The 13078-nt window shown below is 41.2% G+C and overlaps 1 protein-coding gene across 5 annotated transcripts in view; it reads left to right on the top strand.

Annotated features, from left to right (window-relative positions):
• The window catches only part of LOC121285933 (cytosolic arginine sensor for mTORC1 subunit 2-like), a 134438-nt gene that overhangs the window by 103886 nt on the left and 17474 nt on the right, over positions 1-13078 (top strand). For all 5 annotated transcript variants that reach the window (XR_005944841.1, XR_005944839.1, XR_005944840.1 and 2 more), the window contains 3 exons: positions 2540-2663; positions 3110-3217; positions 7654-7736. Coding sequence is in view for 1 of the 5 variants with exons in the window: in XM_041202889.1 (XP_041058823.1) it covers positions 2540-2663; positions 3110-3217; positions 7654-7736 (315 nt within the window). In the remaining 4 variants the exon portion in view is untranslated. The remainder of the gene's footprint in view (positions 1-2539; positions 2664-3109; positions 3218-7653; positions 7737-13078) is intronic.

Here is a 13078-nt window from a genome sequence, read left to right as displayed (position 1 = left end):
ATGAATGTCAGCATTGACCATTTGGTCTGAATGTCCTGTCTCTGTTCCAATTTCGATGGGCTGGATTTTTTTGGCCCCATGGAGGTAGGATTGGAGGTTGGGGAGCAGCACAGTGGAGAGGCTGGGAAAATTGTGGGGAGCCATGTCTGGATGGTTCCCTGATGCAATCAGGAGAATTTCCCATGGGTGAGTAGGGAACTGAAATCGGCTGCCCTCACCACAGAAACGGGCAGCCAATTAAGATGACTAAGGCCCGAATTAGGGGTGATTTTTGCAGCCTTGTTAGCATTTTGCTGGGGTGGGTAGAATTGTCCGCTGCTATGTGTGAAAGCTTCCAGCTCAATGGAGGTAGCTGCTGTGCCGCGGTCCAGGAGTCCATTGAAGCCAGAGGCTCCAAGGCCCGATGATGGGGCTGTGGGCAGGAAGGGCCACACCTCTGGCCCAAATTACACCTCCAGAGGGGTTTCCCTTCACCTTTGAGGGGCCTCCTGGCTTTGTCCATCACCACTTTGATCTTTATGAACACCTGTGAGGGCACCTCCATGTTGAGATACCTTCGAGGTCCCTGACTTGCCTCAGCAGGCCCAACTCTCCCTGTGGGGCTGCAGAGATGCTGGCCCTGTTATATTTGTGAAACCTGTTTGTTCTGTGTGCTTTGTGACACTAGGTAATGATATGCTTAGACTAGGACATTAAAGTTAAAACCATTTTATGCAGTGTTCTGAAACCCGTGCAGAAATGCTCTTCGAATTCCTTAGCAACAGTGTCTGGATGATAAAAATCTGATTGTAACCAGACTTGTGTAACTTTTTTATTTGGAAGATATACTTTATTCATAAAATATCTGGCAGAACATTCCAAACCATTTCAAAATCACCGTCACATAAGTACAATCAGATTCAACTTTTACACATGGATCACAAGGTGCATCAATACAATCAATGAATATTACAATCATTTCAATTTGGTCAATGCAGACAAAACCAGAAACAGAAACACAGTTCTGTTGAAGGGTCATGAGGACTCAAAACGTCAACTGTGCTTTTCTCCGCCGATGCTGCCAGACCTGCTGAGTTTTTCCAGGTATTTCTGTTTCTGTTTTTGTTTTGGATTTCCAGCATTGGCAGTTATTGTTTTTATCTTTGGTCAATGCAGACAATCAGACAAAGGTATTGGAGTTATCAGCATATATCATGTTGCACTCTGAGGTGCTTCAATACATTTATAATACAATTAGTATTCACTGCATACATTCATTATGTGCTGTACAGCCTGAGGGGCTCTCAACAGTTCCCAGCCCCTCAGTGCACTGTGGCAGAAAGGTCTTAGACAGCAACCTTTCCCCATTGTGTCTTTGCAGCGGCTGCCCCAAGCTTTAATTCGTCCCTCAGCACATAGTCCTGGACTTTGGAATGTGCCAGTCTGCAACACTCGGTCGGGGACAACTCTTTGCGCTGGAAGACCAACAAGTTCCGGGCAGACCAAAGAGCGTCTTTCACCGAGTTAATGATCCTCCAGCTGCAGTTGATTTTTGTCTCGGTGTGTGTCCCTGGGAACAGCCCGTAGAGCACAGAGTCCTGTGTCACAGCACTGCTCAGGATAAACCTTGACAAAAACCACTGCATCTCTCTCCAGACCTTCTTTGCAAAGGCACAATCCACAAGGAGGTGAACAACGGTCTCGTCCCCACCACAGCCACCTCGAGGGTAACACAGAGGGGGTGAGACTCCTGGCATGTTGGAAGGATCTGATGGGGAGGGCCTTTCTCACCACCAGCCAAGCTAGGCACTGGGGTGAGTTTGACATTTCGGCCCTTTACTCTGTTCTGTGATGGACAAAAGGAGGGTTGACTCAAAAGTTCACCCACCTTTACATTTTTCTGTTCTAAGAATTTACTTATTTCTTAACCTGGCTTTTTGCTTTGTATTTAGACCTGATCAGGTCAAAAGTTTGGACAGATAATCCTGCACTGAATCTTTGCACTTGAAAGCACTTGCCGAACTGAATTTATTTTAAATGTAGAATCGATGGCAAAAATACTGTGTGTACATAGTGAAAAATGCTTTTATTGTAGGCTGTTCCAGATAGTGAAAAATGCTTTTTTTTGTAGGCTGTTCCATCTCAGGCATTGGTATCACTGACTGCTTTATTTAATTTCTGGACTGTTTGTATTGCAGGGAGGGCAAGCTAGGCAAACACAAAAGACTTTTGTTTCATACAATTGGGCTTGATTCTAAACTTAGTTTGCTCCCACAGGGACATCTGCAGTGCAATTTGACTTAAATGGTCATTGAAATCTACTGGAAACTGAAGCCTGTTAGGAGAGAAAATAACCTGTGTTTCAAATGTTTGTTTTAAGAGTTTGAACAAGTGTCCAAATCTTAAAAAAAATAGATTAACCTTTGCTTCAATAGAAGGGGAAGAGCTCAAATAACCACTTTTAATGATGATTAGAGACCAGAGAAGACAAAAGGGTTCGTGATTTATTCTTGGCAGTGGGCTCTTAACCAGAATCTTAACTTTTCTCTTCCCTTTATAGCTGCCAGCCCCACAGTTCATCCAGTGTTAAGTCCCAAGAACCAATTCTGTGTAATGAGCTTGGACCCAGATACTCTTCCCACTATTGCCACTACTCTCATGGATGTAATGTTCTACTCTGCAAGGTATGGATCTCTTGATAAGTCCTTGGGTATATGGTGCTTAATTATTGTTTACTGTAATAGAGAGCCCTCTGTACTTGGATTCTTAAATTTGATCGGCCAAGTGGATGCCTGCTGTAATTTCTGAGATTCTATTTTCTCTGCTTATTAACTGAATACCCTTACCTGAAACTTCTGTCAAGTAAATATGGCCTTCACTCAATCTTCTGCATAATGTTTTACATTGCTCACAAGATTTCACCACGTGACCTGGAATAGTTCATGTGGGGATCTTTAGTTAAACTTCAGTCCTTTTCTTCCTTACAATAGCCTGACAAATGAATAAAATGCTGTGAGAATAGCTGAACAACTATTTGTGTGTTTGACTTTGTAAAATGTAAAAGATTGAAATAAATTTGGTTGTTGCTCAAAAAGAAAGGCTGAAAGGTTTATTTTTCCTTGTGTTGCAGTTTGAAAGCTCGGTCGGCAGATCAGGATGTTGGCTACATTCGTTTCTTTTCTTTTTCCTTGATTGATGGCTATATTTCAATTGTAGTGGACACACAGACACAGAAGAGGTTGGTTTATTTGAAACTCTTTTAAGAGAACTTGGTAACAGTAGATATTTTTTTCCGAAGTGCTTTGAATACTGTTTTGTTACTTTAAACCGTTTTTCCAAACCATGCAAAGGACTAGCCAAATAGAGAGCGCATTGCAATTTGTGTTAACTTTATTCTGTTTTGTAAATGTGGCAGAAAACGATTACTGAGTTTGTGCTGGTTCAAACACCCCTAGATGAAACTGGTTTCCTGCTGCTTACTTCTCGTTATACCCATAGAATCTTATAGCACAGAAGGTTTCCATTTATAAAAACAAAAAAACTGCGGATGCTGGAAATCCAAAACAAAAACAGAATTATCTGGAAAAATTCAGCAGGTCTGGCAGCATCGGCGGAGAAGAAAAGAGTTGACATTTCGAGTCCTCATGACCCTTCGACAGAACTTGAGTTGGAGTCCAAGAAAGATTTGAAATATAAGCTGGTTTCACCAGGGTCATGAGGACTCGAAACGTCAACTCTTTTCTTCTCCGCCGATGCTGCCAGACCTGCTGAGTTTTTCCAGGTAATTCTGTTTTTGTTTTAGGTTTCCATTTAGCTCATCTTGCCTCTGTTGGCTCTTAGAAAGAGTTATCCAATTAATTCCATTCACTTTTTCTTTGACCACATCCCTGAGAAGTTTACATTTTCAAGGATATATCCAATTTCCTTTTGAAAGTTACTGTTGAATATACTTGCATCACCTTTTCAGTCATTGCTTTCCAAATCATCGTATCTCGTTGTGCCAAAAAAATTCTGTCTCCCCTCTGATTCTTTCCCCAATTATCTTAAATTTTTGTTCCTCTGTAGCTACTTAATTTTGAACATTTCTATTAAAATCTCCCTTGATCTTCCAGCTCCAAGGAGAATAATCCCCACATTTCTCATCTCCCCATATAACTGACACCCCTCAAGCCTACTGTCATTCTTGCAAGCTTCCTCCGGTACATCTCAAAGACCTTGGAATCCTTTCTATCTAAAGTGTGGTGACCATTAAATGTTTCCCATTATTGTTCTACATCAGGCTTGTCCAACCTTTTCAGACGAAAGGCCACATTTCAATTTTTTTCTATCTCAAAGGGATGAGCAAATTTGAGAAAGGTAAGGTTTGGCACACCATTAAACGTGAATTTCAAAAAGTTGAGGTATGAAGAAAATAAACAACTTGCTGAGCAAAAAAAAACACGTCAAAGCACTAAATCGATAATTTAAAAATAATTAGTAATTAACAAAGATTACCATTAGAGTATGAGTGGATTTGAGAATATGTTGGTGTGTGGGCATGAGACTAAGTGAGAACCCTGAGACTGGGAGTGAGCCAGACACACCCGCACACAAACTTGCTCTCAACACCAGCTCGCCTGCTCTCTCTCGCATTCGCACACCTGCTAGGTGATTTGGAGATTAAAACAGTGAGGAGAGTTCAAGATGGAATCCTTGTTCCCCGCCCCGTCTAACATTCCAGCTGTCCCAGGTCCCGCTGTTGCTGCAACCACTCTTTTGTGGGGTCTGGTCTCTTTTCCATCCCCCACTGGCAGCCAGTCTCTCTCAGTGAGCCTATCAATGGCAAACGTGGGAGAGAAACGGCCTGTGATTGGAGGAGCAACTCTTTGCAGAATCCCCCACTTCACTTACCTATATTTTGAACGCCGAGTCCATGGGCTGGATCTGGCCCACGGCCAGGGGTTGGACAAGCCTATTTTACATTATTGTTTATTAATATTATTGCTGGAAAAAGAGACATGTTAAAGCTTTTCATCTTGCACTCATCAGGACACTTTGCAAAAATACTAATATAGGGGAAAAAAGCAATTTATACTGTATGAGAAGAGAGTGCTGATTGGTTGGCACATGGACTCTGATTGGTAGAGGTGTTGCTATGGAGAATGCACCAGTAATGGTGACTAACAAACAATGCTTGGCAGTTAACTGAAATTTAAACCAGGCAACTTCACCCTGATTGATCAAGACATTGTCCTGAGGAATGAGTCAGCGAATGGCTGTCACTTATTTTGTTTAACTGAAACAGGCACAATATGTGTACATGTTCTTTCTGTCTGCAAAGAACAGGGCCCTTTGTATTAATATATGTAGCTCCCAATACACACACACGGGCCACACAACGAGCCCAACTGACAATCTTAAATGGTTTGTTAGTGTAATTCTTAGCACACTGGACAACATTTGCTAAATAATCCTCACTTGCAGAATCACATCTAATATTGGATACTGTGTTTTGAGTTTTGCAAGCACGGGCTAATTTTATACCTTGCCTGTTGCAAACAGTGGCTAGGACATTTTGATGATACAATCCGCCAGTCTTTGGGACGAATGGTCTACGTACCTAGCGCCACACTGGCACTGAAATTCATATACCACACCACTCATTTGTGTGATAGGCAGAACGTCTTTTTGGCTTGACTTCAGCATCCCATTAATGGCAAATACCACTTGTGTTGCTACTGCATAGAAGCAGTGCGAAACAGCCAGCTTCACCTGTTGCTCAAATTTTAGATACCTTACCCTTTCAGGGTAATCTGATGTAGACTTGGCACTTTCCAGGGCCGAAAGTGATGGCCTTAGACCCGTTCATGAGTTTGTGTGATATATAGCATGAAATGATCTGATCAGGGTAGCCATTATCCCACAGGATTTCTTTGCACCATATTTCAGCATCAAGCTTGCATGGTGAGCAAATGGCTCAGGCCCTATTTACAAGGTTGTTGATAAGAACAATCCATAGCATGTGGAACTGTAAGAATCCCAACGTATATATTGACCAGTGAAGGTAGGCTTGCGGTAGACAATGGTATAGAACCCCGACAGATTTCTTAACTGCACGTCAAGGAAGGGGAGTTTATTTGACTGCTCCTTTTTCATAGGTGAATTTGAGTGCAGGATGGAGCCATTAAGACATGTAAGGAAATGATTATATGCAGCTGTAGATTTGACTATAGCAAACGTATCATCCATACATCAGGAATGTGCAAGGGGTGTGGGAGGTTAAGCGCCATTCCATCGAAGACATGTTTTTCATGGAACCCAACAAAGATTTTTGTGCGAGCTGGGCCCAGCTCATGAATTTGGGCATTCATGATGTCATGAAAACTCAGTGTGTTGCTAATTTCTTAAATTCAATGAATACTGATTCATTTTTCTTGAATCTATTACCCTGGTTGTTGATTAATTTGATGTCCTTCTCAATTATTATCTTAAAGCATGTAAGGTTATGGTCACTATTGCCTACATTTACTACTTCTATCTGTTCTGGCTCATCCCCATTACTAGATCCAGTAATGAATTCCTTGTACTCCTCTTTGTTGTGCTTCTTGCACATTGGGTTAGAAAGAAGTCTTGTAGATTATTGTAGGAACTCATTCCCTTATTCTCTTTACCCATCTGTCCTGACCAGTTATCACTGTAGTTAAAATCCCCCATGATTATTCTTTTTTTCCACTAATTTCTCCATCGCCCTTCCACTATTAGGTGGTCTGTAGACTACCCCAATTAATGTGATTGATCTTTTATTATCCTTTTAGCTCTATCCACATGGATTGTACTTATGATACTTTAATACTGTCCGAATGCTTTCCCCACCAAGTACAGATACTCCACCTCCCCTTTTTTCCTCTGCAGGTATAATATATTTAGGAAAGACAATGTTTAATTTCCAGTCCTGATTTTTCTGCAGCCATGTCTCCATATCCCCTGCAATGTCTGGTTTCTCGCAATGTGTTATTGCCTCTAGTTCAGCTACTTTATTACAGACACTGTGCATAGCTGTACAGACAGTTTAACTCATTTTTAATAGCAGTTCCTCTTACTTTATTTTTCATCACATGTTTAACACTCCTGTTCTATAGTTCTATTTGTGCTCTAGCCTTCTAAGTCCTCACTTAGTTTATTCTTTCCTATCCTCTCCTTTCCTGTTTATATTTGGGTTGATTTCATTTCCTGTATATCTCCCCTCCCCCATCTTGCTAGTTTAGAGATATTGTACATGTTTATTTAAAATTGCTCTATAATTGACTTCTTGAACCTGCTCATTGCTATTGGTTGCTTTATTCCATTCACATATCCAAAAAGGAGTCCTATGGATAGTGGGTTGGATTGATGTGCTAGCAACACTGGCTTTGTGCTGAATGGCCTTTTCGCATCACCACCTGTGCTGAGAGTTGGGATGGACGATTGTTTAGAAGGCAAACCAAGGTCAAATAATGCAGATGTAAGGCTGTGTGAAACTTCTATAATTAGCTTGATTTATCTTTGGAGATTATTTATGTATTTTTATGCTGATCTTTCTCTTGGGTGATTTGAATGGTTATGGTTGTGTCCACATTGGCATGATGACCTTCCCAAGGGCACATGGGCCCTTTGCCATTCCATGTTTTCACTTGACCATTTGCTTCCTTTCAACAGATTCCCCAGTAACCTGCTACTCACAAGTGCCTCAAATGAGCTATGGAGGATGGTGCGGATAGGTGGACAGCCCCTGGGATTTGGTAACTATGAATGTCTCTTTATCTTATCAATAGTTGGATGGGAGATGAAATTTAATGGGCCAATGAGCCTGGTTTTAATTTCTCTACAATGTGCCACTGATGGGTGAGCAGGTTGATTTTAATGGAGGTGACCAGGACTTGTATTCAGTCAGTTTCACAAGAGTGGGTGTTCCTACAAAATATGGACTGCAGCGGTTCAAGAAGACTGATTACCATCACCATCTCAAGGGTTGTTAGGGATGGGCAATAAATGCAGGCCTAAACCAGTGACACCCACATTTGTGAAAGAATAAAAAAAAGTCCCACTCTGACTAGAATAATTGAGTCAGAATGGCACAGAAGATGACCATTAGGCCCGTTGAATCCATACTATCTCTTTGTAGAGCAACCCAGTCAGTCCCATTCATCACCTCTATCCCTGTAGGCCTGCATGTGTATTTCTGTTGAGTGCTCACCCAGTTTCCTTTTGGAATCATTGATTGCCTGTATTTCCACCACCACATTTGCAGACAGTGTGTTCCAGGTCATTACCATTCTCTGCATAAAGTCCTTCCTCACATACACTATCTGTTGCCCAAAACCTTAAATCTATGTCCCCTAAAGTTGGCTTTATGTGGACCAAACCAGCCACTGCCGAGGGGGAGTTAGCACTTGTGAATTGTAACTCTTGTAACTTATCATCTATGTCACAATGACGTATACAGGAGCAACTTAACTGGCAACTTAGAATAACAATTCAACGTATAATTGATAAAAATATTTAATATGGTGAAAATGATTGCTTTACTAGAGTAGTAAACTATGTTAGAACATACTGTAAAATGGTTTATTGCAGTATTCTAAGAAATCAAGTCTAGAGATGAAATTAATACAGAAGGTAAAAGAGAAAATTATTTAAAAAAAAGGCTGAAAGAGAATGCAAATATAACTGGTTACTACAGCAATGTGTCCAAATATTTGCAGGCACTCATGTGCATCTTTTAGCATCTGTTAGACCCGCTGTATGTTCTTTGCCGGTTTCCTTTTAATGTGTAAAGTCAATTGTGCCAAACCTTACAGCAACTTTAGCTTATTTGAAAGTGTTGTACCACTCAGCTACCATTACGGAGGGGTTAGATGAATCCAGCAAAGCTGCAAATTTGGAACAAGCTAACTTGTACCCCCTTGCTGCAGAGTGCAGAATAGCAGTTCTAGCAAATGTGCTTCTGCTTTCAGATACACAGGGTGGGAATCTTTGAAACTTTAACCGTTTGCCTTTTTTTAAGCAACACCAAAGTTAAAAGAGGAGCAAAGTAATTGGTTGGTCTTGTGATATTATCACTCGACCTGCTTTCATGTTCCTATGTCATTGCTGCTAGGCTAGTTTTTCACCCCCACAAATTTTAATTGTACAAACTCAAAATGTGTTTTCGTGGTATCCTATATTTAAATACTTCAATTTGGAGAGGGATATGAGAAATTCAGTATGAGCTTGAAAATGGGGAAGTCCTGCAACAAAAGTCAACTAGGCTCAGCGGTAGCTTGGCTCTGGATCATAAAGTTGTGGGATCAAGCCCTGCTCTAGGACTTGAGACAATTCCAGCTGACACAGCAGTGCAGTGCTGGGGAAGAATTGCATTATTGAATGTGTTGTCAAACAGAGATGTTAAAGGGGGTACTCCTTCATTAGCCCCTCCCCCCACTTCCACCACACTGTTTAGGAAGAGTACAGAGTTCTCCTGGGCCAGAATATTGCCGTTGGCGTGCGGGGGTGGGGCCGGCACGCAAAATGATGCACAATGAAGTCGGGCGTGCGTCCCGACGTCATCGCGTGTCATTTAGATATTTCGCTTGCCGGGCATGCACCAGAGGCAGTTGCGCGCCCGCCGAATGTCAACAGCCCATTAAGGCCATTAAAAAACCAATTAAAGTTGCTTTACTAGAATAGTAAACTATGTTGGAACATACTGTAAAATGGTTTATTGCAGTATTCTAAGAAATCAAGTCTAGAGATGAAATTAATACTGAAGACAAAAGAGAAAATTATTAAAAAAAAAAGGCTGAGAAAGAATGCAAACATAACTGGTTACTACAGCAATATGTCCAAATATTTGCAGGCACTCATGCGCATCTTTTAGCATCTGTTAGACCCGCTGTATGTTCTTTGCCGGTTTCCTTTTAATGTGTAATGTCAATTGTGCCAAACCTTACAGTAACTTTAGCTTATTTGAAAGTGTTGTACCACTCAGTTAGCATTACGGAGGGGTTAGATGAATCCAACAAAGCTGCAATATTGGAACAAGCTAACTTGTACCCCCATCCAACCTTAAGGTTGACGCGCAGGCAAAGAGCCCAAGCCGCCTTCGCGTTTTTCAGGAAACCTCACCCATGAGTGGGATGAGGTTTCCTGAAGGTTTCATGAAGCTATTAATTAATTTTTGCACAATTCACAAACATGTCCCAGTTCATGTGACACTGTCACATGATGGGACATGGTTAATTTTTTTTTCCCTCTTTTATTTAAAAAGTTTCACTCTCAACTTAATCTCCCTGAGACAGTGCCGTGTCTCTGAGGATTTCTGCGGTCTTTCACGTGCATGCCGATCACAGGCGGCAATCAGCATCGTGCGCACTCCTGCCCAGCCCATCCGGCATAGGTAAGTTTCTGGCCCTGGTATTTTGGACAATATTTTTTCCTTTACTTACAATTTCAATCTTCTGATTCATCTCTGGGCTGTTTGTGGACCCTTGCTGAGTTTGTCCACGTGACAACAGTTTCTTTGGCTGCAATGTGCATAAGTCCTGAGAATGTGAAAGAAACTGTATAAGTGCCAGTTTTGTAATACTTCCAACTGTTTGCATTCATATAGCTTCTTTAGCAAAGAAAATGTGCTAAAGCCAAAATTTTCACAGCAGTGTAAGGAAAAAATGGTTTTGCCAAATATGATGGTATTAGGTAGCTTGGTCAAAGAGGTGGATTTTCAGAAGGACCTTAAAGGAGTAGAGAGTGTTATGACATGGCAGGTGATGTGTGCCAGGTGGACCAAATCTACAAGGGAAACCTGGCCACGCTGTCACAACGGTTTTGCAATTTGTATCTATTATGAAAAGATTTGTGCACTGAAATCAGAAGTAATGAGTCCACTGACAACTTCAGAGGTTTTAAAAACTAAATTAAAACATTTATTAACAAAAGAAAAGATTTCAAGCACATACATAAGATTATAGTAACTTAATACTATAACAAATCTCAACGTTCCTAATTAGCCTGACTACCACCTACACACCTCCTTTTAAGGCAACTTTCCAAAATAGATTTTAAATTTAAATAGCAAGCCAGCAAGTTTACCAAATTACTGATGTCCTAGGGGAAATATTTGCAAGAGTGGTTGGGGAGGGTTTAAACTAAAATGGCAGGGGCTTGGGAACCTATGTAAGGAGTCAGAGAAGGGGGAATCAATGACAAGAACAAAAGACAGAAAGGAGAAAAAGAAAAGTAATCGGCAGAGAAATCAAGGGCAAGAATCAAACAGGGCATCAGTGAAAAGTAGTGGGAGCGGGACAAGTAATGTTAAAAAGACAAGCCTTAAGCCTTTGTGCCTTAACGCGAGGAGCATAAAGTGGAAGAATTAACCATGCAAATAGATGTAAACAGGTATGATATAGTCGGGATTATGGAGACATGGCTGCAGGATGACCAGGGATGGGAACTGAACATCCAGGGGTATTCAGTATTTAAGAAGGACAGACAAAAGGAAAAGGTGGTGGAGTTGCATTGCTGGTCAAAAAGGAAATTAATGCAATAGTGAGGAAAAATATTAGCTCCGACGATGTGGAGTCTGTATGGGTAGAGCTGAGAAACACTAAGGGGTAAAAAACATTAGCGGGGGTTGGTATATAGACCCCCAAACTGTAGTGGTGATGTTGGGAATTGCATTAAACAGGAAATTAGAGACACATGCAATAAAGGAACATCTGTAATTATGAGTGACTTTAATCTGCATATAGATTGGACAAATCAAATTAGTAACAATACTATAAAGGAGGAATTCCTGGAGTGTATAAAGGATGGTTTTCTGGACCAATACGTTGAGGAACTAATTAGAGAACAGGAAATCCTAATGGGTATTGTGTAATGAGAAAGAATAATTGGCAATCTAGTTGTGCGAGGCCCCTCGGGGATGAACGACCATAATATGATAGAATTCTTCATCAAGATGGAGAGTGACGTAATTGATTCTGAGACTCGGGTCGTGAATCTTAATAAAGGAAACTACAGTGGCATGAGTTGCGAGTTGGCTATGGTGGATTGGGAAACGTTAGTTAAAGGGGTGAAGGTGGATAGGCAATGGCAAACATTCAAAGAGCACATGGGTGAACTGCAACAATTGTTTATTCCTGTCTGGCGCAAAAGTAAAATAGGAAAGGTGGCCAAACCATGGCTTACAAAGGAACTTAGCGATAGTATTAGATCCAAGGAAGAGGCGTACAAATTGGCCAGAAAAAACAACAGCCCTGAGGATTGGGAGCAGTTTAGAATTCAGCAAAGGAGGACCAAGGGATTGATTAAGAAGGGGAAAATAGAGTATGAGAGTAAGCTTGCGGGAAACATAAAAACTGACTGTAAAAGTTTCTATAGGTATGTGAAGAGAAAAAGATTGGTGAAGACAAATGTAGGTCCCTTACAGTCAGAAACAGAGGAACGAAGAAATGGCTGAACATCTAAATACATACTTTGGTTCTGTCTTCACAAAGGAGGACACAAATAACATACCAGAAATGTTGGGGGACACCGGGTTTAGTGAGATGGAGGAACTGAAAGAAATCAGTATTAGTTGGGAAATGGTATTGGGGAAACTGATGGGACTTAAGGCCGATAAATTCCCAGGCCTCATAATCTACATCCCAGAGTACTTAAGGAAGTGGCCCTAGAAATAGTGGATGCATTGGTGGTCATCTTCCGAGATTCTGGAACAGTTTCTACAGATTGGAGGGTAGTTAATGTAACCCCACTATTTAAAAAGGGAGGCAGAGAGAAAACAGGAAATTATAGACAAGTCAGCCTGACGTTGGTAGCGGGGAAAATTCTAGAGTCCATTGTAAAAGATTTAATGGCTGAGCACTTGGAAAACAGTGGCAGAATTGGACAGAGTCTGCATGGATTTATGAAAGGGAAATCACGTTTGACAAATCTACTGGAATTTTTCGAGGAGGTAACTAGTAGAGTTGATGAGGGGATGTAGTCAGTGGATGTGGTTTATTTGGACTTTCAGAAGGCTTTCAACAAAGTCCCACATAAGCGATTGGCGTGTAAAATTAAAGCGCATGGGATTGGGGATAGTGTATTGAGGTGGATAGAAAAC

Source organism: Carcharodon carcharias, chromosome 13 (assembly GCF_017639515.1).
Source record: "Carcharodon carcharias isolate sCarCar2 chromosome 13, sCarCar2.pri, whole genome shotgun sequence".
Classification (NCBI taxonomy): Eukaryota; Metazoa; Chordata; class Chondrichthyes; order Lamniformes; family Lamnidae; genus Carcharodon; species Carcharodon carcharias.
The sequence above is the reverse complement of the archived record's forward strand: the minus strand, read 5'-3'. Positions and strand labels throughout refer to the sequence as shown.